Source organism: Dama dama, chromosome 19, assembly GCF_033118175.1.
Source record: "Dama dama isolate Ldn47 chromosome 19, ASM3311817v1, whole genome shotgun sequence".
Lineage (NCBI taxonomy): Eukaryota > Metazoa > Chordata > Mammalia > Artiodactyla > Cervidae > Dama > Dama dama.
The window spans coordinates 61,612,555-61,639,234 of NC_083699.1; the positions used below are offsets into that span (position 1 = coordinate 61,612,555).

At 43.3% G+C, this 26,680-nt stretch overlaps 2 protein-coding genes across 2 annotated transcripts in view; one reads left to right on the top strand and one right to left on the bottom strand.

The window, feature by feature from the left end:
* Nucleotides 1-466: 466 nt before the first annotated feature.
* Nucleotides 467-24,114, top strand: PP2D1 (protein phosphatase 2C like domain containing 1). Its single transcript, XM_061168036.1, has 4 exons — nt 467-519; nt 3,499-3,630; nt 7,163-8,235; nt 23,222-24,114. The coding sequence occupies exons 1-4, from the start codon at nt 467-469 to the stop codon at nt 24,022-24,024; spliced, it is 2,061 nt and encodes a 686-aa protein (XP_061024019.1). The 3' UTR covers nt 24,025-24,114.
* Nucleotides 24,115-24,203: 89 nt separating this feature from the next.
* RAB5A (RAB5A, member RAS oncogene family) overlaps nt 24,204-26,680 on the bottom strand; it is a 31,567-nt gene continuing 29,090 nt past the window's right edge. The window contains exon 6 of the mRNA XM_061167243.1: nt 24,204-25,587. Within this exon, the coding sequence (XP_061023226.1) occupies nt 25,472-25,587 (116 nt within the window). The 3' untranslated portion in view covers nt 24,204-25,471. The remainder of the gene's footprint in view (nt 25,588-26,680) is intronic.

Below are 26,680 nucleotides of genomic sequence, written 5' to 3' on the forward strand. Positions count from 1 at the left end.
AGTTACCTTATTTTTTATGTCTCTATTTGGGCAAACAGTACAAGTTGTCATTTTAGACGACACATGATACTCTCAAGAATATTAAAGCTTCCGATTCTGAATTTCTCAACTCATGTTTCCTGCCTACTCTGTCTTTAGAATATCTTTTCATTGATTTGGCTGTGCTGGGCCTTGGTTGCAGCATGTGGGGTCTAGTTCCCTGACCAGGGATCGAACCCTGGCCCTATCCGTTGGGAGCGTGGAGTCTTACCCACTGGACCACCAAGAAGTCCTCTACTCTCTACTTTAAGCTGCTTTTTAAGCGTGTGTGTCTGTGTGCATACGTGTGTACACATCTACATGGGTGTGTCGGTAAAGTGACGTGGAGCCGGGTTGATGAGGAAAAGCAAGCACGAGGACGGCCGGAAGTGAGCAGACAGAAACCGGCGGAAGCGCGTCACGGGGAGAGGAGGCAATGGACGCACACATGCGCAGCAGCGCGGGGGCCTACGGAGCCTTCCCGAGTCAGTACGACTGCTGGTGACGGTGTGTGGTGAGCGTCTGCGCTGTGCTGTGCTCAGAGCTGGGCAGACAGCGCTCGTTTCTCATCAGTCAGCAAGGTTCCGGTTTCACCGCTGACAAAACTGGGATCCAGAATAGCAAGACGACCTCAGAGACCAGCGAGCCAGCAACAAGCTGGGACCTGAGTGCACCCCTGAGCCCTTGCCCCTTCCGCTCCGCCTGTCGACTTTCCACGTCTGGACATCCAGCCAGCACCAGCACCCCCCAAAGAGACCTGACCATGCATGTTCATGTTCACTGTAATGTTATTACAGCAAACAAGACAGAAACAACCACTTCCCTCATTAGAGGTAAAAGGTTAAATAACCTAGGTAGCATCTATACACTTGCTGTGGAATATAATATAGCGGTTAAAAAGAATGGGGCTTCCCTTGTGGCTCAGCTGGTAAAGAATCTGCCTGCAATGCGGGAGACCCCAGTTCGATCCCTGGGGTAGGAAGATCCCCTGGAGAAGGGAAATGCCACCATTCCAGTATTCTGGCCTGGAGAATCCCATGGACTGTATAGTCCGGTGGAGGGAATTCCCTGATGGTCCAGTGGTTAGGGCTCCGTGCTCTCGTTGATTCCACGAGACATTTGGCCAAAAAAAGAAAAAAGAAAAAGAAATGGGGAACGTTGCTAGGTACTGAGCTAAAGAAGTCATCACTGCGCACTAGTGACAGCAAACATTTTTAGTTTAATACTGTGATCATGTTGCAACCTTATTTTTTAAAATACAGAAAACAAGAGTTCATGGAGTCTACAAGTGTATTCCTACACAATTCATCAGGCTGTACATTTAGAATTTCTGCAACTGACCATATGCAAATTAAACTCCAATTTCAAAATAGATCGTGTCTATGTTTTTAGGTATATGTATATGAAAATACATAGAAACCCGCCTGGAACAAGTCACAGCTAATTTTTGGCAGTAGTAACTTTGGGGAAAGAGAGACCTCTGCTTTTCCTTTACATACTTCTGTATCTTATAAAAAGAAGTACCTGTTTTTGTTTTTCAATTAAAAAAAACACAAAATAACCAATTGATTATTTTACACAATGGACATGAATTTGATCAAACTCCAGGAGATATGAAGAACAGGGAAGCCTGGCGTGTTGCAGTTCACGGGGTTGCAAAGAGTCAGAAAGGACTTAGTGACTGAACAATAACAGAATTAACAGACAGCAAATACACTTCAGAAGAAAAGAAGGTAAGAATCCACGTGGCTGTAGACCCATCTTTTCCCTTGCGGAGTATTTCAGGAATATGTTTTCTCTAGTTTTGCCTCTGGAAAGAAGCTGCTCTTAAGTCACCTTTGCAAGGAGGTTTTCCTACAACCCTAATCACCAGCAGGCCTGAGGGCTGCATGTGGAGATATGAACACAGAGCCACGGGAGAGATACCCGACCCTGCCCAGGGGCTGGAGCCTAGGGGAGTCAGCACTTGCTTGAAGGCACCGCCCCAGAAACCTTCCCACCCGGATGGGGTGCCGCGGCGGCGGCTGGGAGTGAGTGTGCAGGGCACCTGCACAGATGGTGCGGATTTAAGAGCAACTGAAGGCCCAACTGAAAACAGATTAAAAAAAAAAATCCCCCCAAAAACAATTGAAGGGACTTCCCTGGCAGTCCAGTGGTTAAGATTTCTCCTTGCAGTGCAGGGGGCACAGGTTCTATTCCTGGCTGGGGAGCTAAAATCCCACGTGCCTTGCAGACAAAAAACCGAAACAGAAACAATATTGGAACAAATTCAGTAAAGACTTTAAAAATGTCCACATCAAAAAAAAAAAAAAAAAAAAACCACCACCGCCACCAACAAAACACTTAAAACAACCTAATGGAACAGTAAGAAATTCAGACTGAAATAACCAAATACCATTTCTTACCAAACCGGGAAAGAGTTAAGGAGGGGGGGTGAGGGCAGCAATGATGCTGGGGAAGTTAGACGAGTTACCAGAAGCCAAACCTAGACAGCATATTAAAGAGCAGAGACGTTACTTTGCCAACAAAGGTCCCTCTAGTCAAGGCTATGGTTTTTCCAGTGGTCATGTATGGATATGAGAGTTGGACCATAAAGAAAGCTGAGCACTAAAGAATTGACGCTTTTGAACTGTGATGTTGGAGAAGACTGTTGAGAGTCCCTTGGACTCCAAGGAGATCCAACGAGTCCATCCTAAAGGAGATCAGTCCTGGGTGTTCACTGGAAGGACTGATGTTGAAGTTGAAACTCCAATACTTTGGCCACCTCATGCGAAGAGCTGACTCATTGGAAAAGACCCTGATGCTGGGAAAGATTGAAGGCAGGAGGAGAAGGGGACAACAGAGGATGAGGTGGTTGGATGGCATCACCGACTCAATGGACATGAGTTTGAGCAAGCTCTGGGAGTTGGTGACGGACAGGGTGGCCTGGTGTGCTGCAGTCCATGGGGTCACAAAGAGTCGGATACGACTGAGCGACTGAACTGAACTGAATTGAAAAGAGGTGGAGCTTGAAGGTTTTATCCCAAGAACAAGGGCAAATCAGTCACGAGGCTCAGGCAGTAGGGTCAGCTCTGTGTGCTCCGAGGGGGTCGCGCTGAGGAGCCGCCAGACGAGGGGGAAGAGCGGCCTCCGCCCAGCGGGGTCCTGCTGGCCGAGTGTTTTGGTCCCGAGACGGGTGATCGCGGCGGGGCGGGGCCACGTGGGAGAGGCGGGGCTGCGACGGCCGGTCCTGAAGGGGAGGACCGGTGATGCTGGTGGCGCCTGTGTCAGCTCGGGTTCAGTCAGTAACGCTGAAGCCCACGAGTGATGGAGTGAAGATTTTACTGTTGAAATCTGACCTTACACAGTTTGTGGAAGGAGCCGGGAAGCAGACCTCCGGGACAGGGAAGGGGCAGAGGAGTCCCCGACAAGCGTGAGAAGCTGAGAAGGCGCAGCCGCGGAGGGAGCACCATGCGCGGACGCTGGCGGACGAGTCTGCAGGGAGCGTCTGCCTTCGGGGCTCCGAGGGCAGGAGCTGCTGCGGTTTCGGGGAGTCTTCATCAGTGCTGAGAGCCGGACAAGCGCCCCTGCACCTGAGGTCGACTCGCTGAGCCGTGACGGCGCTCAGAGGCGGTGCCCCCAGGCTCCCTTCTTGGCCAACCCTAATCTGGAACCGCAGGGAAAGGGACCCAGACCAACACTGTCTCCAGCCTCAGCACGTTAACGGTGGGAGGCGATTCTGGAGGAAAGGTGAGTGTGTGAGTGCTCAGTGGTGTCTGAATCTTTGCGACCCCGTGGCCTGCAGACCGCCAGGCTCCTCCATGGTAAGAATGCTGGAGTGGGTTTCCTTTTCTTACTCCAGGGGATCTTCCTGACCCAGGGATTGAACCTGAGTCTCCTGCATCTCCTGCATTGGCCGGTGGATTCTTTACCCCGACACCACCTGGGAAGCCCAGAGGAAAGGTAGTGAGTTCCATTTTGGACGAATAACTTTGGGTTGACTGGGATATGTGCCTGCTGTGATGGCAAGTAAGTAGCCAGGCTTGTCCAATCTTCAATATGCAAACAAGCTACTCTTGGACTCCAGTTCTAATCCAGCCCAGGGTGAGAAAGTGGAATACAGCTGTGGATTAAGAACCTAGGAACCCAGACTTTCCTGGTGATAGAACGGTTAAGACTGTGTGCTTCCATTGTAGGGAGGGCAGCTTCAAAGAGCCTAAGAACTTAAGGTATCGGCCACAAAGAAGTCAGCCTCAAGAAACAAGTCCAGAAAAAACGGCGGGGACTGGAGCTGTAACTTTCAAGCAAAGATTTGGAGCAGACAGGCTCTCCAGGACAGGGAAGAAGGCATGTCCTTGAGAGATGGCCCAAGATACCTTTCCCTGAGTGGGAACACAACTTAATTGACAGCCAATTAGTTGACATGAATTGATAGGCACTCCTTTCATTTTTTGAATCTGATCATGCAGGCATAAAGCAGTATATTCAATGAATGATCCTCCTTTCAGAAATTTCAAAGACAATTTGTTACTTAGCACAATTTGTGCCCTTATTGCTTCATAGTCCTTCAGAATCAGAGTCAGTTCTGACTGAGGTTCCAGATGATGTAGCAAACCTTCCACATGGGGAGGTCCATGACCAAGTCAGGGGACCCTCCCCGGCCATCAACACCGTCCCCATCAGCCCACTCCTACTGCCACCATCGCCAGGCAGGTTGGAGGGACAGGGGCCGGGGGACACTGGTGAAGAGAGGGTGAAGGAAGGTGGCAATCCCAAAGGAGCATGGAGGCAAACAGTGCTTTCAGGTAATTTTTTTTTTCATTTGTATCGGATAACAAATGTAGTTTGTAAACAACTATATTTGCAGTTTTCTTTTTCTTCCACTTTCTCAGTCAAATGAAACCGTGATTTCTTGGTAGACTATGTTCATGGAGGGGTGATATATTCGTCTGACTACCTTATACTAAAAGCGCTTCTGTCTCTCTACCTTTTGTTGTTGTTGTTTTTTGGGCCATGCCAAACAGCATGTGGGATCTTCTCTGACCAGTGACTGAACTGGTGCCCCGCATTGGAAACTCAGGGTCTGAACCACTGGACCGCCCAGAAGTCCCTCTTTGTCTACTCTTATTCTTTTCCCTAACAGTGTCTATTTATTTTTAGCTTACCGTTGGCTGCACTGGGTCTCATTTCTGCCTGCGGGCTTTCCCAGCTGCGGGAGTGGGAGCTCCTCTCCACCGAGGCGGCTTCTCTCACCGCGGAGCGCGGGCTACATGCCCTCAGTGGCTGTGCCTCTTGGACTCAGCTGCCCAGTGGCGGGGGTTCTTCCCTGGCCGGGGATCAAACCCGTGTTCCTGCCTCAGCGGCAGACTCTTAAGCACGGGGCCTCTGGGGACGTCCTTCCTCTTGTCCTGCCCTGTTTCTCACGCTAGTAGTTCTCTGTCTGATGGCATCAGTTTCCGTGTTTCCTTTAGTTATTGTCTGTTTTCGTATGAGGCTATAAGCTTAATCACAGGCAATGCCTTTGTTCACCTCTCTGTCTCAAGCAAATAAAACAGTCCCTGGCAAATGGCAGACCCCCCCTAGTGTTTGTTGAACGAATGAACAGACATGTTACTTTCCCAGAGTGGCTCTATGTGAGAGAGAGTTGTATTATGGCTATCCTCTATAGACGGAAAAATAAAGTGCTGATACAACTTGATTTTTATTTGAAGACTCTAGGTCTAACTACAGAATAAGTGTGCATTAAATATGGTCCAGACAGTTCAACAAGCCTCAGAAAAACTGCATCCTTTACATGGATGTTATGCAATAATAGCAGTTAAAAGATATTTGATATACATTTTGGTCAGAAGAGCTGAAAAGTTTTGCCATTTTTCCCATACATCTGTGCTTGCCTGTCCAGCTCCCTGGCTGGGTCCTCTTCCCCCTCCTGCCTGCTAACTGGTAGCCCTGTGTGTTTGCCTTGGAGCTCTTGCTGCTTTTTCTCAACTGAGTGTTTCTCGAGTCAGCTCAGCTGTCACAGGGCCCCTTTCCTGCGCAGATGAAGGGCTGGGCCCTTGGTTGGGCCTGGTCATGGGGCTCTGCCTGGCTCCATTGGACCTGTCTGGTTCTTTGTATGAGTGTGCGGATGAGGCCACAGACTCCTTGCCTTGTTGCTTCAAGGCCAAGGCACCGACTTGATTCCTAAGCGGCACTGTGGCTGCACGGCAGCTGGCCTGTGGTAGATATTGAAGAAGTGAATGTGTGCTGACTAAGTACTGGAGTGATGAGTGAGATCGATAGAATTGGAGGATGTGCTTTAAAACACTCCAGTAAAGAAATGAGTAAAATGAAATAATATGTGGTTGAGGACATAGAGGAAATGAGAGTGAAAAAATGTTAATAGTGGTTGAAGCTGGTGATGGGGGCTCACTACATATTTCCATTCTTGTGTGTTGTTTGAATTTTCCATTAAAAAAGAGAAACAAGAATTGGCTGGTGAGGCAAAGCCAGGAAAGTTTGCTAATAGGCTAATAGATCAACGAGCATTATGAAGTGGAAATTGGTGAATGAAATGTTCCTGTAGGGATGAATGGCTACATCCAACAGAGCTGTGTATGGCAGGGATTTAAATACATGCAGGGAAAGCAGCACATTAAATGCACCCACATCAGATACATCTCCCATTCATTTCCTTGAGAATGCTTTAATTAGGACAAAAGTGCTTTTAAAAATTATTATATCTCTTTATACTATATATTATTATATAATAAATTATTTTATAATAATATAATGTGTGGTATCATTATAATAAACAATAAATTATTATTATATAATAAATTATTTTATTATTAGGAAAAATTTAAGTACAAAAATAATTATTCTCATACTTGAAATCACATTGCTAAGGCTCAAGCATATACCTTCACTTGCCCAGATACAGTATAATGCTGATTTCTCTATTTGTTCTTAGAGGTCTATCTGGCTTCCTAGAGATTTTGCCTAATTTCACTCAGGCCTACACAGATCAGTGACCAATTTCTTGGGTTGGTACTCTGTATTTTGGAGGAGGAATCACAGAAAGAGCAATCAGAATATTTTAGAGCAATATTAAATCTCGAGGAGTCAAAGCAAACTGCAAATTGCCTCATTTCTGGCATGTAAATATCTTTCATCCTGTTCGCAGAGTGTTTTGGAAATCAAGGCAATTGTACACGAGAGAACCAACAGCTGATTCAGAGTATGAAGTCCCACTGACATGGAAAAGAAAGCACTTTAAAAGGAAGAAGAAGAGACCATCAAAAGAAGTCTCTGAAAAACACTCTCCAGTGCAGGACTGTGATGAGATGATCACGTTCCCCTGCTCCGTTTGCAAGCGTGAGGTTGGCCTGCCTGGAGTTTTCCTCCACAAAAAGCGGCATGTGGCTCTGAGCACGCTGGGCCTGCAGTGGACTGGGGAGAGGAGACCAGGGCTCTCGGCGATGATGGACCAGAGACAGTCCGTCATTACTAAGCTGCTGTCATCTTTTGCGTTCAATGAGAAAACCTTGCAGAGCATTAATAATGCTTTTGAGCTACTGTGGAAGAGACAGGTACCAGCATACTATAGGATTATGGAGAACATTTGCGAGAGTTCCATACACCCTCAAAAAATCAGTCACCTATTAATTAAAGGAGCAGCTATTTGCAATGACAGGAATGCCACATGGAGAGTTGACATGAACGATAAATTCATTGTTGTGAATAATTTTGGCAGTAAACCCAATGTGTGTTTTTTTGGTTTGTTTGATGGACATCACGGAGCCTCAGCGGCCGACTTGACCTCAACAGAACTCCCAGTTTTACTTCTCCATCAACTTTCCAGACTTGATCCTTCCTACCAAATGACTCCTGAAGAGCAAAAAGTAATCAATTCTTTTAACACAGTGTTTAGAGAAGACTATAGAGCTATAGAAGACTCCTTCTCCTCCAAAAAGAAAAGGACAAAAGGAATGAAAAGCGTGTATGAGAACATACACAAAGCCTTTGCCAAAGCGTTTTGGAGAATGGACAGGCTTTTACGTCTTGGAAGGAGGGAAGTGTCCAGGGTCCGATGGAGTGGCTGTTCCGCAGTCACTTGCGTGCTGGAAAGCAATGCTGAGAGTCCCGAAGCCAGGAAGTCTTGGGGAAGAATCAGTGACCTTGGTGCTTTGGCAGATAGGCATCTTTGCTCGGGAATGCCAAAAATCACCACTGGAGTGCTACACGTTGCAAATGCTGGTATGTATGTTGAATGGTGGCAGATTACATCTTAATATGTTTTATTCCTGGCAGCAAAACCTCTCATGCTTCCAGAATTATCTACTGATCTATTCTTTAGTGACTTATTCATGCCTAGATATTACATTGACGAGTTTAAGAAATGATCAACAACCACAGTTTAGATTCAGATTGCAGACACAAAATGAATTGTAATTATTTCTCAAAGAGGCACGTATATGAAACAATGTGATTCAAATATGAAGTTTTCTAAATGGGGTAGTCACACAGCAGTTGATAAAGGCAAAGCAAATCTATTACACTTGCTTAGATCTGGATGGAACCAAAACATTTCCCACACTTCCCTCTTTTAGGAGAAAGGAAAGTTCTTTGAGTGTTGTTAATATAGCTGCTCAAAGTGGTCAGTTATTCCGGTAACTAACACGTTTGCAAGAGGTCATTCTTGTGCTCACTGGCCAAGCCGCGTCAGTCTCACCTTAGAGGAACCAGTCGTTCATGACTGTGTTACCGGTGTGGGTTTTTTCTGTTTTCATCTTTTTTACTGCACCACTTGGCATATGGGGATCTCAGTTGCCCAACCAGGGACCGAACCTGTGTCTCCTGCATTGGAAGGGGGAGTCCTAACCACTGGAACACCAGGCCAGTCCCTAGGCATATATATGCTTCGTCAAAAACGTGGCTGGAGTCTTTTATTTCAAGACGCAGTTCTTTTTAAATTTTATTTTATTTTAATTTGTACTCATCTATGCACTTATTTGTGGCTGTGCTGGGTCCTCCTTGCTGTGTGTGGGCTTTCTCTGGTTGCAGAGAGCAGGGGCTGCTTCGGGCCTAATTGCCTCACAGCATGTGGAATCCTCCCAGACCAGGGATTGAACCTGTGTCCCTTGCATTGGCAGGCGGATTCCCAACCGCCAGGGAAGTCCAAGAAGCAATTCTTTTCACCTGCATTCTAAAGTTCTAGCTAAGGAACTTGCCAAAATGGAAAGCCCAGAGGTCAAAAGTCTCAGCCAAGTTAACCTGAGCTCCTTGAGATGCTTAACCAGGGTTCCACCACCCTTTCCTGGGTAGAATTATTACAAATGACAATGTCCACCTATTAAATATACAGTGATTTCTCACACAGTCTTCCAAGAATTCTCATGTCTAAGGGTATCTAGGTACCGCTTTTAAAAAGTACGTATTTTTATTTGTACATATTTGTACTTTGTAACATTCTGTCAGTTTAAGAGGTACATGTTAATTTGATACAATTTTATACTGTAACATGACTGCCATAGTAGCAATAATTACCACTTCTATCACATTACATAATTATAATTTCTTTTCAGTGGCTGGAAGTTCTAGTCTCTTCGCAAGTTTGATGATTAAAATATATATGCTCTCTCGTCCCGATACTGTGCATTCCATCTCTAGGACTGATTTACTGATCATTGTAAGTCTGAATCCTTAAACAACATCTGTTCTATCTCTTTCTCAACCCCTGCCACCATTTCTAAGTGGTGTTGACTCGATTTTCCAATTGAGAGAATGGAAACTCGAGAGGTGAAATTATCTGTTTAAGGTGTCAGAGGTAATAGGAACTGGAGATGGAAATCAAGCTGCCTCTGAAGGGGATTGTTCTCGAGTCTGAAGAGTCTGGGCCTCAGGGAGGAGGACTTTGACTCCAGAGCAGGGCTTGGTAGACCCACGGAGACCATTACAATGTCAGGGTCCCTGGAAGCGGGCCTGTTTCTGATTAGCTCTGGCTGTGAGGCCAAAATGCAGACTCCAAACTAAGCAAAACCAAGGAGGCAAATGTAATGCCAGCTTCCTCAGGGTCTTTGCCATTTCTCAGGTTATACCCTGAGGTTCCAAAGTGCTTCAGAGAAGGCCTCCTTCATGGGTGGAGGATTTTCAGGTTTCAGACTAACCTGGGAACTGACCCATATCTTTGGACTTGAGACCTCTGTTAGAATGTATCATTTGATATCAGGGTTCTTGGAAAATGAAAAGTAAATTTATGAGATATTCAGTAAGGAGATACTATCATCAAATGTTCAGTTTACTCTGATTCATTCATTCTTTCTTTTTTTTTTGATTCATTATTTCTAAGCTCATTTCACTGCTGTTTGGCAGGTTCTAATCTCCAGGTCAAACATTTGTTGGAGCTAACTTACAGGAATTGTGTTAAATAATTGTGTTAAAATGTGTTAATTGTGTTAAAATGGTTTCACTTGGGCATCTTTCATTTTAATAGAAACAAATAAGTAGAGGAAAAAAATTCAACTTGTGAAAGGGAGTCATGATTTATAATATAAAAGTGTTCCTAAAAGAAAGTAATTTAAGTGAGTTACAAAAAAATAAATTTGGACACAAACTTATCAGGAACATATTTTGTATTTTATAAAATAAGACCTATAAAACTAGCAAGGAGATTCATTTTTCTTTGAAATTTATCAAATACCAGTATAACCATAACTCTGAAATTAAAACAAAAAACTAACAAAAAAACCCCAAACCCACCTCACTTTATAATGAAACGCAAATGTGGTGATAAAGCCATTGAATAAATGTTGAATTTGTGCATGTGGGAAAAGATTCTTCAAAACAGACATTCTTGGTTTTTTGTTCTTGGCACTTCTCATTTACATTGCATTTTATCATTTCTCTTGGCACTCTCTTATTTTACTTCAGTTAATCCTCATAGGATTAGAATACTAATAAACTTATTGATATGGAAACATACACTTTTTTCATAATATCAAGTAAACCACAAACTTATGTTTTTAATTAACCACACTAGTCCTTATAAACATAAGGGATTTTCATTTGATCTCTTAAATCCTTTTCCCCAGTGCTTTCATCTTTAATAGCTCCTCTGACACACAGCTCACAAAGCACTAAGTTGCCCAGGTGAAGTGTGAGTCTCTGTGGTCTTTAGTACAGTCGCTGGGATGGTCCTTTCTCCCCGGCCCTGGGCTTTCAGTTTATGTGTCTTTGAATCAAGTGTCTTCTTAGCTATAGTTGGATATTGCTTCTCTTCATTCCCTGTGGCTGCTATTACAAATTTATCATAAACTTGGTGGCTTAAACTACAGAAATTTCTTCTCTCACGGTTCAAAACCTCCTGCTTCAGCATAACTGGCCCAGCATCTTCACGGCAGCGCCCCCTCCGGAGGGGGTGGGAAGGATCTGTTTCCTGTTTCTAGCTTCTGTCTGGCTGCCAGTATTCCCTGGGTTGTGGCTGGTCAGTCAAGTGTGCCTCCACAGGCCAAACCTCCTGCCTGTGATGGCATTTAGAGCCCACCAGACAATCCCGTATAAGCATCTCACGGTCAAAGTCACATCTTCAAAGTCTTTGCCGTTTAAAGTAACACTTTCAGTCTCCAGAAGTTAGGTTCTGATACCTCTGGGGACTTTATTCAGCCTCCCACTGTGTGTGTTAGTTTGTTGTTCCATTTTGCCATTCTTTCCCTTTTGATTCAAGTTAGGAATTCATTTACATTTAATGTAATTAATTATAGGGTAGGATATATGTCAGATATTTTGCTGTTAGCTTTCTATCTCTTTTTTCTATCATTACTGCTTTCTTTTGTATTAGATATTGTCTAGTTTTCTATTTTGACTCCTATGTTTCTCTTCCTATATATTAAAAAAATTTAGTGGCTATCCTGAAGATTATAATAAAATCTTAAAAACAATTTGGCTTGGATTCATGCCAATTTAACTTCAAAAAGATGTATACAACATCTTTGCTCCAGTACAGCTCTATTTCCTCCACCCTTCTTTGTACTTTATAGAATTACATCTTTACACAGTACAAGCCTAAAAAAGTTTTATAATTTTTGTCTCATGCAGGACAGAAGAAGAGTGTTAAAAAGTAGTTTTTACTGTTTTATATTTACCTATATACAGTTATGCCTTGAATGACATGAATTTGAACTGTGTGGGTTTACTTATATGCAGAATTTTTTCAATAGTAAATGCCTATTACACAATCCATGGTTGGCAGAATCTGTGAATGTGCAGATATGGGGGCGGGGCTGGCTGTTGGACTTGAATATCCACAGATTTTGGTGGATCTTGAATACCCACAGGTACCTTTCGTGCCTGGACTTGAATACCCACAGATATCTTCAGGGAGTCCCAGAACCAATGCTCCCCAATACTCAAAGACAACAGTAGTGACCTTTCTTTTCTGTGGGTGGGTTCAACTTACAGTCTGGTGTTTTCATTTTAATCTGAAAGACTCCCTTCTTATTTTTTGTATGGCAGATCTGCTAGTGATGAATTCTCTTAGTCTTTGTTTACTTGGGAACATATTAATTTCTTCACCATTAAAAGGACAGTTTGCCTTTTGACTATGTCATGCCATTGCCATCTAGCCTCTGTGGTTTCTGATGAGACATGATTGTTGATCTTATTGAATTTCCCTTGGCTGTAGGTAATGAGTCACTTTTCTCATGCTGTTTTCAATATTCTTTTTTCCTTTGTTTTTAGACAGTTTGATTATGACGTGATTAAGTACTGACCTCTAATTTATACTATTTCGGGTTTTTTGAGCTTCTTGGATATTTTGATTGAAATTTGGGACATTTCTGGCCATCATTTCTTTGAACATTCTTTCCCTGCTCTTTTCGTTCACTGTGTGCATGTTGGTGTACCTAGTGGTAACTCGCAGGCCTCTGAGACTGTTTGCATTACTTCATTCTATTTCTTCTCTTCTTCAGACTGGATGATCTCAATTTATCAATCAAATTTGCTGATACTTCCGCCAGTTCAAATATGATTCTGAGTTCATTTTAGTGAATTTTTCACTTAAGACATTGTCATTTTCGACTCCAGAATTTGGTTTGCTTGTTACAATTGCCAGCTCTTTACTGAGAGTTTCTAACTTGGGGGATCAGCGTTCTCATGCTTCCACTTTCAGCCTTATTTCCCTTTAAACATTTTATAACTTCTAAAGCATTTGTTTTTTTTTGGGACAGTAATTCTAATGCCTGGAATTCCTCAGGGACAGTTTCTGCTGATTTCTTTCTCTCCTGCATATGGTTGTTTCATTGCCTGTTTCACTGTTCTTTTTTGTTGTTGTTGAAAAGTGGACATTTACAATAATACAGATGTCCTTCCTCTCCAGGGCTTGTTGTTGCTGCTGCTTTGTGACTTTTAAGAACTAATTTTCTAGAGTCTATAAGCTGCGTCATGTGTAGACACAAAGTCTCTGCTTGGTTGGTTATCTTGGAGTTCAGCTAAGAACTAGATGAAGATTTCCTTAAACACCTAGTACTAATACATATGTCTTCCAGTCTTTCTGAAGCTTGTCTTGTAAACAATAGCAGGAGGTTTACAACGCTGCCTAAACTTTTACTTGCTATTTGGGTCCGTCCTGAAGACCACCCACAGGTGAGTCGTCCAGGCCTCTTCGTGTCCCGGCAGGGACACAGTCTGCCACGTGTGCACCCTTTTCTGTTTCCCCAGGAATATATTTGAGCTTTTCAAAGCCCTCTACAGTGTCTCATTATTCAGCTCATTATTATTTCTTACACATTTCATTGGATGCTGGGATCAATCTCTTGTCATCACTGCTTCAGGCAGCTGTGCTCTGAAACAGTTGCAGCTGACTGTTCTCAGCATGCACACTGCTCAGTCACTCAGTTGTGTCCAACTCTTTGTGGCCCCATGGACTGTCGTGCACCAGGCTCCTCTGTCCATGGGATTCTCCAGGCAAGAATACCGGGGTGGGTTGCCATTTCCTCCTCCAGGGGTTCTTCCCAACCCAGGGATCCAACTTGCATCTCTTATATCTCCTGCATTGGCAGACAGATTTTTTACCACTAACATCATTTGGGAAGCCTGGCAAACACACTGAGGGCCAGTTATTTGCAGAGTAAGCTCTGAGTCTGATCAAATGATGACAAGATTTGAGAATGCAGCTTTCTTCAGGTAACTGCAATATAGTCCGAATAGTGACGTTTCTCTGAGGGTAGATTTTTAGGGAGGTCCAAAGCCATTCTTTCCCCTGCAGAGGCTTCTAGACTGGACTGTTGATTTTCATTATAAAACTTTTGGTTTTCAAGGCTACTGCAGAGCTGAAGAGAAAAGGTTTGGAGTAGGTCAAGTTACAAGGCCATAAACACTTCTATTTTTATTAATACCTACTTCAAGCTGTCTCTCTTCAATAATGCTCAGATTTTTGCAAACCTTTGGTCAACTTCCAGCATTCTAGGAAAGTTGACTTTGCCAGCTTTTCACAGTGCTCCCCTTCCTTTTACTGAGGAGCAGATTTTCAGAGATCCTTACTCTGCAATGGGCTTCCCAGTTGGCACAGTGGTAAAGAATCCACTTGCCACTGCAGGAAATGCAGGAGATCAGGTTTGATCCCTGGGTCGGGAAGATCCCCTGGAGTAGGAAATGACAACCTACTCCAGTACTCTTGCCTGGAAAACCTCATGGACAGAGGAGCCTGGTGGGTTTTAGTCCTTGGGTTTGCAGAGTTGGGCGTGACCGAGCACACATTGACTCACATTACTCTGCAAGAATCTAACTTTTTCTTCTGGGATGTTGAATCTGCTGTTAATCATATCCAGTGCATCTTTCATTTATTTATTTCTGGCTGTGCTGAGTCTTCGCTGCCGCACAGGCTTCTCACGTGGCGGCGTCTCTTGTGGCCCATGGGTTCTTGGCACGCAGGTTTCAGTAGCTGCACTTGCAGGCTCTAGAGCACAAGCCCCAACGTTCTGGAACGTGGCTTTAGTTGCTCCATGGCCTGTGGGATCTTCTGGGACCAGGGATTAAATTCATGTCTCCTGAATTGGCAGGCAGATTCTTTACCACTGAGCCACCAGGGAAACCCACATTCCGTATTTTGTATTTTTTATCTTCAGAAGTTTGATTTTTAAAATTATCTTCCATGCCTATGGGCTTCCCTGGTGGCTCAGATGGTAGAGTCTGCCTGCAACACAGGAGACCTGAGTTCGATCCCTGGGTTGGGAAGATCCCCTGGAGAAGGGGATGGCTGCCCACTCCAGTATTCTCTTTTTTTTTTTTTTTCACACTAGCATGTTACTTTTATTTATTTATTTATTTTATTTTTTATTTTTTTTATTAGTCGGAGGCTAATTACTTCACAACATTTCAGTGGGTTTTGTCATACATTGACATGAATTAGCCATGGAGTTACACGTATTCCCCATCCCGATCCCCCCTCCCATCTCCCTCTCCACACGATTCCTCTGGGTCTTCCCAGTGCACCAGGCCTGAGCACTTGTCTCATGCATCCCACCTGGGCTGGTGATCTGTTTCACCATAGATAATATACATGCTGTTCTTTTGAAACATCCCACCCTCACCTTCTCCCACAGAGTTCAAAAGTCTGTTCTGTACTTCTGTGTCTCTTTTTCTGTTTTGCATATAGGGTTATCATTACCATCTTTCTAAATTCCATATATATGTGTTAGTATGCTGTAATGTTTTTTATCTTTCTGGCTTACTTCACTCTGTATAATGGCCTCCAGTTTCATCCATCTCATTAGGACTGGTTCAAATGAATTCTTTTTCACAGCTGAGTAATATTCCATGGTGTATATGTACCACAGCCTCCTTATCCATTTGTCTGCTGATGGGCATCTAGGTTGCTTCCATGTCCTGGCTATTATAAACAGTGCTGCGATGAACATTGGGGTGCACATGTCTCTTTCAGATCTGGTTTCCTACGTGTGTATGCCCAGAAGTGGTATTGCTGGGTCATATGGCAGTTCTATTTCCAGTTTTTTAAGAAGTCTCCACACTGTTTTCCATAGCGGCTGTACTAGTTTGCATTCCCACCAACAGTGTAAGAGGGTTCCCTTTTCTCCACACCCTCTCCAGCATTTATTGCTTGTAGACTTTTGGATAGCAGCCATCCTGACTGGCGTGTAATGGTACCTCATTGTGGTTTTGATTTGCATTTCTCTGATAATGAGTGATGTGGAGCATCTTTTCATGTGTTTGTTAGCCATCTGTATGTCTTCTTTGGAGAAATGTCTGTTTAGTTCTTTGGCCCATTTTTTGATTGGGTCATTTATTTTTCTGGAACTGAGCTGCAGGAGTTTCTTGTATATTTTTGAGATTAATCCTTTGTCTGTTTCTTCATTTGCTATTATTTTCTCCCAATCTGAGGGCTGTCTTTTCAGCTTACTTATAGTTTCCTTTGTAGTGCAAAAGCTTTTAAGTTTCATTAGGTCCCATTTATTTATTTTTGCTTTTATTTCCAATATTCTGGGAGGTGGGTCATAGAGGATCTTGCTGTGATTTATGTCAGAGAGTGTTTTGCCTATGTTCTCCTCTAGGAGTTTTATAGTTTCTGGTCTTACATTTAGATCTTTAATCCATTTTGAGTTTATTTTTGTGTATGGTGTTAGAAAGTGTTCTAGTTTCATTCTTTTACAAGTGGTTGACCAGTTTTCCCAGCACCACTTGTTAAAGAGGTTGTCTTTTTTCCATTGTATATCCTTGCCTCCTTTGTCAAAGATAAGGTGTCCATAGGTTCGTGGATTTATCTCTGGGCTTTCTCTTCTGTTCCATTGATCAATATTTCTGTCTTTGTGCCAGTACCATACTGTCTTGATGACTGTGGCTTTGTAGTAGAGTCTGAAGTCAGGCAGGTTGATTCCTCCAGTTCCATTCTTCTTTCAAGATTACTTTGGCTATTCGAAGTTTTTTGTATTTCCATACAAATTGTGAAATTATTTGTTCTAGTTCTGTGAAAAATAGCGTTGGTAGCTTGATAGGGATTGCACTGAATCTATAGATTGCTTTGGGTAGAATAGCCATTTTGACAATATTGATTCTTCCAATCCATGAACACAGTATGTTTCTCCATCTGTTTGTGTCCTCTTTGATTTCTTTCATCAGTGTTTTATAGTTTTCTATGTATAGGTCTTTTGTTTCTTTAGGTAGATGTACTCCTAAGTATTTTATTCTTTTTGTTGCAATGGTGAATGGTATTGTTTCCTTTATTTCTCTTTCTGTTTTTTCATTGTTAGTATATAGGAATGCAAGGGATTTCTGTGTGTTAATTTTATATCCTGCAACTTTACTATATTCATTGATTAGCTCTAGTAATTTTCTGGTAGAGTCTCTAGGGTTTTCTATGTAGAGGATCATGTCATCTGCAAACAGTGAGAGTTTCACTTCTTCTTTTCCTATCTGGATTCCTTTTACTTCTTTTTCTGCTCTGATTGCTGTGGCCAAAACTTCCAACACTATGTTGAATAGTAGTGGTGAGAGTGGGCACCCTTGTCTTGTTCCTGATTTCAGGGGAAATGCTTTCAATTTTTCACCATTGAGGGTGATGCTTGCTGTGGGTTTGTCATATATAGCTTTTATTGTGTTGAGGCATGTTCCTTCTATTCCTGCTTTCTGGAGAGTTTTAATCATAAATGGCACTCCAGTATTCTTGCCTGGAAATTCCCATGGACGGAGGAGCCTGGACCCAGTTCATAGGGTCACAAGGAGTCTGACATGACTGAGCGCCTTCACTTTTACTTTCTTTCACTTTCCATGCCTATATTTAACTTCCTAAACAAATGCACTCCACTTAAACAACTTTGAGAGTTCTTCCTTCTAATTCCAGTATCTGTGTCAGTTCTGCATTGGTTTCAATGGATTTTTTGCTTTATTATGTGTAGTATTTCCCGACTTATTTGCACGCTTTGTGTTCTAGTTTTTCAGGGCTACCATAACAAATTATTTTGAACTTGGAAGCTTAACACAGCAAAAATCCCTTCTCTCACAGTTCTGGAGACTAGATGCTCCTGATGTAAGTGTTTCCAAGGCCATGCTCCCCTGAATTCTTCAGGGAAGAATTCTTCCTTGCCTCTTTCAGCTTCCAGTGGATCCAGGCACTTCTGGGCCTGTAGTTGCAAAAGTGAAAGTGAGTCGCTCAGTTGTGTCTGACTCTTGCGGCCCCATGGACTGTAGCCCGCCTGGCTCCTCTTTCCATGGGATTCTCCAGGCAAGAATACTGGAGTGGGTTGCCATTCCCTTCTCCAGGATCTTCCCGACCCAGGGGTCAAACCTGGATCTCCTGCATTGCAGGCAGATGCTTTACCATCTGAGCCAGTAGGGAAGCCCCATAGTTGCCAAAAAACCCTCCCAGTATCTTCCTGGTTTTTTTTTTTCGGGGGGGGGGGCAGGCACTTGGTATGTGGGGTGGGATCTTGGTTCCCCCACCAGGGAATGAGCCTGCGACCCCCACATCTGGAAGCACAGCCTTAACCACTAGACTCCCAGGTAGATCCCTCTGTCTTCACCGTGTGTCTCTTCTATGATGATACTTTTTGGGTTTAGGATCAACTTGGATAATCCATCTCAAAACCCTAACTTACACTTGTAAACATTTGTTTCCAAATAAAATCATATTCACAGGTCTTATAAGGGGGGTAGTATATGGATTTTTTTTTCTTAACTTCCTGAGCTGTGTTCTAGGGTGGAGTTAGAAACATTTGATCCTTTCAGATTTTACAATTTGTCCAATAAACTCAGAGCAGCGTCTGATTCGGGTTGAGGCAAGCCGGTCCTCAGGACACTACTCACTGACCCACTGCTGCGTTTTTCTAGTCTGACTGGTGTGAGTCCTCAGCCACGCTCTGCTGATCGGTCTGATAGCTCTTTGCCAGTGCTGGGGTCGGGGGGTTCCTCACACACATGGATCGGGACCTCACTGAACCCCCGGGGAGGCTTCTCGATCAGGACCTTGCTGAACACCTGGGGACACGTCTCTGCAGACCCCTGGCGGTTTCTGAGCACACTTCCCTCTGGTTCTTTCCCCGGTGAAGTCTCGCTGTCTTGGTCTCCCTGGACTCTCAGTTCTGTCTCCTCAACACAGATCAGAGGGTAAGTCCAGTCCCTGTTACTATATCTTGGCCAGAAGCAGAGGAATTCCCCATGTTAATACTTGGGATGATTTAACTGAGGCCTGTGTCATCCCGACTACACTCTGACCACCGCCTGATCCCTGCCTGTTAACACTATCAATCTGACTTAAAACTATCAATTTGAGATTTTCTGGACTACAGATACACAGAGGTTGTGTTTCCAAATGCTTTGTGGTTCCCTTTCTTTCATCCACTGTTTAGCATCGATTTTGAAGTAGTTCATTTTTCTGGCAGTCTGGGAGGGTGGATGAGGGGGCATATATTTCTGTTCAGTGTTTCAGTGAGGGCACGGTCATCTGTGGTCCTAGCTTTGTTGGGGAGAACCACTAGTCTCCCCAAGCTAAACAAGTCCTAGGCTTCGTTTCCTGTTCCATAATCCTGTGAAAAGTCCAGGGTCACGCATTTAGCTCAATAAACGCTCTCAGCTAAAGGCTGACTTGTGCTCTTGGTATACTCTGGGGTTCAGCCGTTACAGATTCTGATCCTTCATGACACTGAAGTGTTTTAGCGTATCTGCTATTCCAGTGTCTTTATGTCTGGATGATACATTCTTGTTCATCGTTCCTTTTAACGAGGCCTCAGAAACGACTGCTTCCTGTGTCTGGTGCTCTGTCCCGGGAGCCCGCTGTGGTGCCGAGCCCACGCGGGCCGCACCCGCCGCTCCCCTCTGCTCGCAGCTCCTTCGCCAGCAGCTTCCTGTGTCCGAGGTGTCCCTCCACTCCCAGGTCCTCTCCTTTCTCATTTCACGGCTGACGCTGTGTTTGCAGGTATTTTCATTTGTTGTGATTCTATATAGAAATGATTGTCTTTAAAGACGGTTTAGTTTCTTTTAAAATGATTTCCAGCCCCATCTTTTCCCCTAAAACACAATTCAACTCCAGAGTCATCTTAAGCAGAAAAAAAAAAAACCGTAAACATTCACCTTTTGTAGACATTTCCTTCCCCACCTTCCTTTTAAGGGGTGGGTTGGTGGTGGACTCATACATACACAACAAATACTGGGCAGGTAGTTGAGGATGACTGTTAAGTCCTCCTTAGACTCCAGCCGGAAAATGGTGCAGATGAGGTTCATGCTTACACATCTTACAAAAACAAAGGAATCTTTTTGAACGTACGGTGAGAACTGTCTACTTAATAGTTAAATGTTACTCAGAGAAATAAAGTGCCTTAATGAAAGAAACGACAAAATTGGGACTGATGTCCCACGTCAGGTTCTGGTCCCAAGTCCTGCTTCTGAACCAAGCCTTTATCCCGGGGCCTCAGGCATACGAGGAATGCTTCCTTTTCTTACCACCACAGAACATTTCTCTTCCTCTTTCCTCCAGTCCTTTCCTACAACTTTCCTGTTATTTTTAACACTGAACTTAGTGGCCTTATCTGAAGGAAAAAGAAAATTGACCTTGCCCATTCAGGCCTAGAATTCCCTGTATGGGATTTCAGAGGTCACTCTGAAGTTCCAGGGAGACTTCCTTTTCACAAACTGGAGACAGCCTGGCAACTACAGGAGATAGCTACCTCACCGCCCTTTGCGTAACAAACGTGCACGCTCTTAGGGCTCCCGTGTCCTCTCAGAGCAGCTCTTCAGTTCCCCTTTGACACACATCCCTGCACACGTGGCCCTTCTGGTCCCCTGCTCCGTTTTGTCTGAAGAGCACCGTCTCTCCAGCTGCTGAAAGCTGCTAAGTTCGTGTCTAGGGACGTGAGCTCTCCACGGTGCTGGTTCACTGCGCCTTGGGTGAGGGTCATCGCAGTTCACCACGTTCCTCTTTTCCTCCAGGCTTCACAGGGGCCCTCCCTGAAAGGCCATCGTGCTCTCAAACTGCCAAACCTTGCTCTTCTCTTTTGCCTCAATTCTCCCAAGACACGTGGACATTGAGGGTTATTTTTATTTATTTATTTATTTTGCCCCTCCCCGAGGGTTATTTTTAAATCTCCCTTCAATTTCCTATTTTCCTTGAAGCTTTTTGTTCATCATTCCACTCTAGCTCTCAGCAGTGTAGTTGATAGCTTTTAGGAACTCCGTTTGCAGCTGACAGCTTAGCAGCCCGAGGTTCAGGAGATGCAACCACCCACTTTTCATCCTGTGTGCCAGGAATACTCTTCCAGGGCCTGAGTAGTCTTATCATCCCGTATTTCCTGAGTTACACATGAACAGTTGAGAAACACCTTCCTTCATGCAAACTCACACAGGTAAGGATGTGAGCTATTCAGAAGGCAGCATGTATCAGGATGAATAAACTGTCAAAGTAATGACTCACTCATGCAAATCAATGGCAGGACAAAACCTGAAGCTATTACTTAGTGTCCTCAATTTCTGGAAATTTATTTGTGCTGACCTCAAGGGATGTTCACAAAAATAAAATCAACCAAAATGGCATTTCCTACTCTGTAGCACAACAATAAAAAAAAAAGGCAAACAGTAGTATGTATCTTTACCAAGCTCTCTGCACAGGCAACTAAAATCAAAATACCAGTTTATTCCCTTCCACTGTAACTAGATAATTGTATTAAGTTCTTTTCAAACCACAGAGGAGATAGTGCTTTTTGCTGAGTGAGCTCTGGCATGCCACATGCAAATAGGACATCCAGGAAGTCAGTGGATTTCCCTATTTTGAGCCCCGTTTTCAGAGCTCCGGTCGCACTAATTATGTGCAGGCACACACAAAGACATTTTCTGATTTAAAAGAGGAAGTGAACCACGTGTTCTGCTAACAGGACAATTCAGTTTACTCTGTTGGCACAATCATAATTTACAACTAGCAACAACTAGCAAAAGCCAAGAATTACTTGACTGATTTATCTTCTGCAGAGTGTAAACAGAGTGACCAGCAGAAAAGTTAATAGAAATCATTAATAACCAAACCACAAATAAATAAAAGAGGTCATGCAGTTTTGAAGACTATCATTTACAGTTATCAAGTTTCCAAAATTGTCCACATAATCATCTTTTGGTCCCATCCAGTAGCTATTATTATTATTAGATACTATTATTAATCTAATGCCCAGAAGATATTAGCAGTTTCCATTATGTAAATAAGCCAACAGGCTCCCTCTCTGCCCGAGCTAATGCTTTACAAACTCAGGTTCTGTCCAGATTAGGGGTGTGAAACTCACCCTCTGACACCTACGTCCCTCTACCTAAAGTATGAGGGGATTCGGAACTAAGGGCTGCAACAACAAAATTCTGATTCCAGGTACAGTACCATGCTTGAAATCAGAATATTCTAATGTAAATTTTGCCTATGATTCCAGGAATATTAATTCTCGTAGGTATTATAAACATACAATTATGTTCCTAAAAACTTTAGGAAGATCAGTTTTTCCTAACGAATGAAAAAAAAAATTCTTTTTTTGTATACCAAAGAAAAGTTTGGTAATACAACCATCCTTCAGACTGTTTCAAAGGATGACATTTGAATTTTCTTAGGATTTCAATAAAGCACATATCACAGGTTTGTCTGAACCATGAACAAACTCTTAAGACCTCAGTTTCAATCAAAGGGTTTAATGTTGGCTAAATATTATCCACTTCACACACTAATGCCACGTTATTTTCTCTTCCCAGGGCTGGCTGACTGAATTGTAACATACATAACAAACCCAGTAAGATGGATACTAACAGTGGCATTATAATTTTTTAATCATCCACACCTATAATATATTCAGGTTTTAACTTTAACCAGTTAAAAAATTATCAAACTCCACTCCTAGAAAAAAATCAGCTTGTTTTTAATTGAAAAGGCATCTATCAAAACATTAAAAAAATACCTGCTCTATGGAATTATACATTAGAAAAAAATTTAATTCTTGACTCTATATATAATACTCAGAAGCCGCTTCATAAAAAGATTATTTTTCATTATCAATACTAAATATATTTTAAACACTAAGTTGCTAAGAGGAATAAATGAGCCTTCCAGTTTGAAATCTTAATTACTATAAATCTAATAATGAGTATTACATATATTAAAAAATTTTTTAAATGGCCTGCTTTCTGTCTATGCTCTGGAACAAATTAATGAAGTTAACAGCATGCTTTGATACAACTGGTTATAAATCTCTAGGACCAATTTTTTAAAATAATCTTCTAGGTAACGTGCAAGCAGTCTTATGCAGAAATGGGAAAGGCTTCCGCTTAACCAAAGAGCACACCACCCGGAACGCGGACGAGAGGCGGCGGGTGCTCCGGCAGGGAGCGGCCATCAGCGCCAATGCGCCGAGCGGCCTCCTCCAGGGGCAAAGGACCACCACACGAGGACTTGGCTTCCATGGGGATCTCAAGCTGAAAAAATTCATCATCCCAGCACCTCAGACGATCTCTGTGCCCATAGATGACTTGTGTCAGTTCCTCATCCTGGGCACTGATGGGCTCTGGGACGTTCTGGACACAAAGGAGGTCACCGCGCTCACCATGTCAGCTTTCCAAGCGCACAGAGAGACGCGGGGTCCTGCCGCGGGCAACAACCCGTCACCACCCAGAGCGTCTCTGCTTTGCCCCAACAGTGAACAAACCACATCGAAATCGGAGCCTAACATCCACACAGTGTTTCAGTGCAAATCTGCAGAATGCGTGTCAACTGTCAATTCAAAAGAAAACCTGTCAGTTTCAAAACATTCTATTTGTGACCCTGAAAGTTCAGGACTGTTTCCACCGAAAATGACCACTCGTGATCCCTGCAGTGAAGAAGGAACCGACGGACTGACCAGTGTGGAAAGAGAGCCAAGAGACTCAAGAGAAGAACAGAGAGGACTAGGCTCTCGGCACTTCTATGACGGCGCCGCCGCGTACATCAGCCACGAGCTCGTCAAGACTGCTCTGGCGGCCGGCTCCAGAGACAACGTCACCGTCATGGTGATGCTTCTCAGCGGGACTGAGCATCAGCTGCTGACATAAAAGCTCTGGTTATCCAGAGAAAAGAAACACGGAGACAATTCGGCAATGAACCAGGTACCACAACATCACATCAATACCACATAATTGTTAAGAAGGCAGTAAAGAAAATATAAAAGCAGATTTCAGGTTACACAACGCCATTTATATATGTTCATGTGAAAAAAGAGAAGAACCAGTACTTGCTTTTTAATACCACTTTATTCCAACCTGAGCACCTCAATATAAAACTAAACACTGGTGAACTGTTTTCCTTACTAATTTTGAGTTACTGTAAATGTACAAGTTCTGCTAGCAGTTCAACACTTAAATAGATTAAATCATCTCTGACACATGGTAGATTTCATATAATGAAAATGCCTAAAACAGTTAGTGCAATATACTGATCAAAATTAAATGAACTTTGGAAAACAAGGCTGCAAGATTGTTACTAACATATCCAATACTCATGTTACAAATTACTGGTACATTTTTTATTATGGTTCTAGCCAGGTAGGAACAATTGAAGCCCCTTCCTTTCAAAGGGGGAGAAAAGGAAAAAATTAGCTGTTTTAGTAACTGTACATTTTGTATACTTTTAAGCAACTCTTAAATATTACAGAAAAGTAATAAACATATATGGAGACTACAATGCAGTACCCTATTTACAGTACAGCTGAAGATCAAATTTAAAATAATCAAGTTTGAATGTACATAATTGTTAGTGCATTGACTATACTTATGTCCAAAGGGCACAAAGGCCCCTCCCTACACCCAAACAAAACCTGTGTAATGGCCAGCAGTGATTACATGTAAATCACAGACACCTGGTTTGCTTCATTTTTGCTGAAGAACTCACATGTTTGAGGGGAACACTATCCTTTAAGATGCATTTTACCCCATTTTATAAAACAACAGGATTAGCTATAATTTAGATGCCACTAAGGTTCATCTTTTCCCACTGAAGATGTGAGACTGTTTCCTTGTGGCGAATTTGTTAAAATGTGGAATGTATACTTTAAATAAGGACACAAAGAGAAATTACGGGTTGCCTGGATATGGCAGCTAAGCATAAATATCTTTAGAACCTCCTTCCAAAGCAAGAAGTTTTTTCTGAAAAGCCCAAATGAGTAAGTTCCAAATTTTTTTCACAGAACTGGCTGGTTCACTGTGGGTTCTGAGTCATTTGTCTACATCCCTGGAGAAGAGAAATGAGTCCCGCTAACCTTCCAAGGAAACAAGTGTGCGCACAGCTCTCACTTCCCCTCCCACTGCCGAAACACTAGTCAGAGGGCCACATGCATGTCATTAAAAATTAAGTTCAAAACACTTAAAATAATTCTGTATTAGAAACTTGACTATTGTTAAGTCTCTTCTTTTTGGAAGTCATACTGGGCTGGTTAAATGCTCCAATTCCACTGTTGCTGACAAGCAGGAGGCAGAAAGCCGCCCCCGGAGTCTCCGTGGAGGGCTAGTTACTGCAGCACTGACTCCTGGTGGGCTGTGTGGGCTCAGTCAGGTCTACTCCTCTTCCTCTGGTAGAGTTTGCTCCTGGATTCTGTGGTTCATTCTTTGGCAACTTTTTAGCTGAGGGATAAATTATCAAAACAAACACAATCAGAATAGCTGCATTTAACTGTTTATATAGATGCACTTCACAATTCCAGAAAAGGAATTTTTCTGGAATATACTTTATTTCCTAATCACTAGTACTCCTACTATTTAAAGGAAATCTCAAGTTATAAAGATAATAGCAGCCAGAATGTTTAGAACCAAGAAGCTCGGCTCCAGGACTTCCTTGGGGGTCCAGTGGTTAAGACTCCGAGCTCCCAACGCGGGGGCACGGATTCGATTCCTGGCTGCAGAACTAAGATCGCCCAAGCCGCCTGACGCAGCCAAAAACCAAAACCAACAAGCTCAGCTCCGCCTGTCAGCGCCCTCTGGATGGCCACACACTTTCTGGAACAAGTCAGGACATAAAACACTATCCCCCCAGTAGAATGTGTCCTCTACTGAGCGAGTTATTACCCTAAATCATAACAGACTCAATCTCCTATTTTCTTCCTCGCTTATACACCTCTACCTTCAAATGGGTATCCTCTCTTGTGGCTGATAAAGAATCCGAATCTGATTCACCAATAGCTCTGCCTGATGTAAATGGACTTGATCCTGAAGGTGCTATCTCAAAAAACCATTTTCCAATGCTGAGCCAGATAGGCATGGCTGGCCACATTTGGACAAAGCCCCACGACTGCAGCTAACAGCTTCAGCTTTGCTAATTCTCTGCAGTGTGGCTCCCACAGGTGAGAAAACTACCAGCTTGATGCAGTCTGCTTGGATCTCAAAGATCTTTGCATGCTGGGATTTATGAAGCATCTCTAAGAGCACTGTTCCTGTCGCCTCAGGGATGGCCCACTTTGGCAAGAATCCAGCTCGGCCTGAGCCAGGGCTTGGGTTACACAAAAGCCAAACAGGCTCTACTTTGAAATGTAAATACCTAGGTGTGTCCTGGACCTTTTACTCTTTGTTGTAATATTCCACAACAGCACTAATCATCTTTAGAATCCCAGAGGCTGGGCGGAACGCTGGATCTGGGAGCCAGGAGCACTGAGGTTTGGGAAGCAAAGCGTCACTGGGCCACTTCTCTAGCAATGGCTCCAGAAGTGGCAGGGTGAATGGT

Excerpts from the sequence above, each read along its gene's own strand:
- PP2D1 (XM_061168036.1), top strand. The coding sequence starts at position 467 with ATGCGCAGCAGCGCGGGGGCCTACGGAGCCTTCCCGAGTCAGTACGAC. Across the intron at positions 3,631-7,162 it reads CGTGACGGCGCTCAGAGGCG|AGTGTTTTGGAAATCAAGGC; the intron begins GTGCCCCCAGGC and ends TCCTGTTCGCAG. Across the intron at positions 8,236-23,221 it reads GCTACACGTTGCAAATGCTG|GTAACGTGCAAGCAGTCTTA; the intron begins GTATGTATGTTG and ends ATAATCTTCTAG.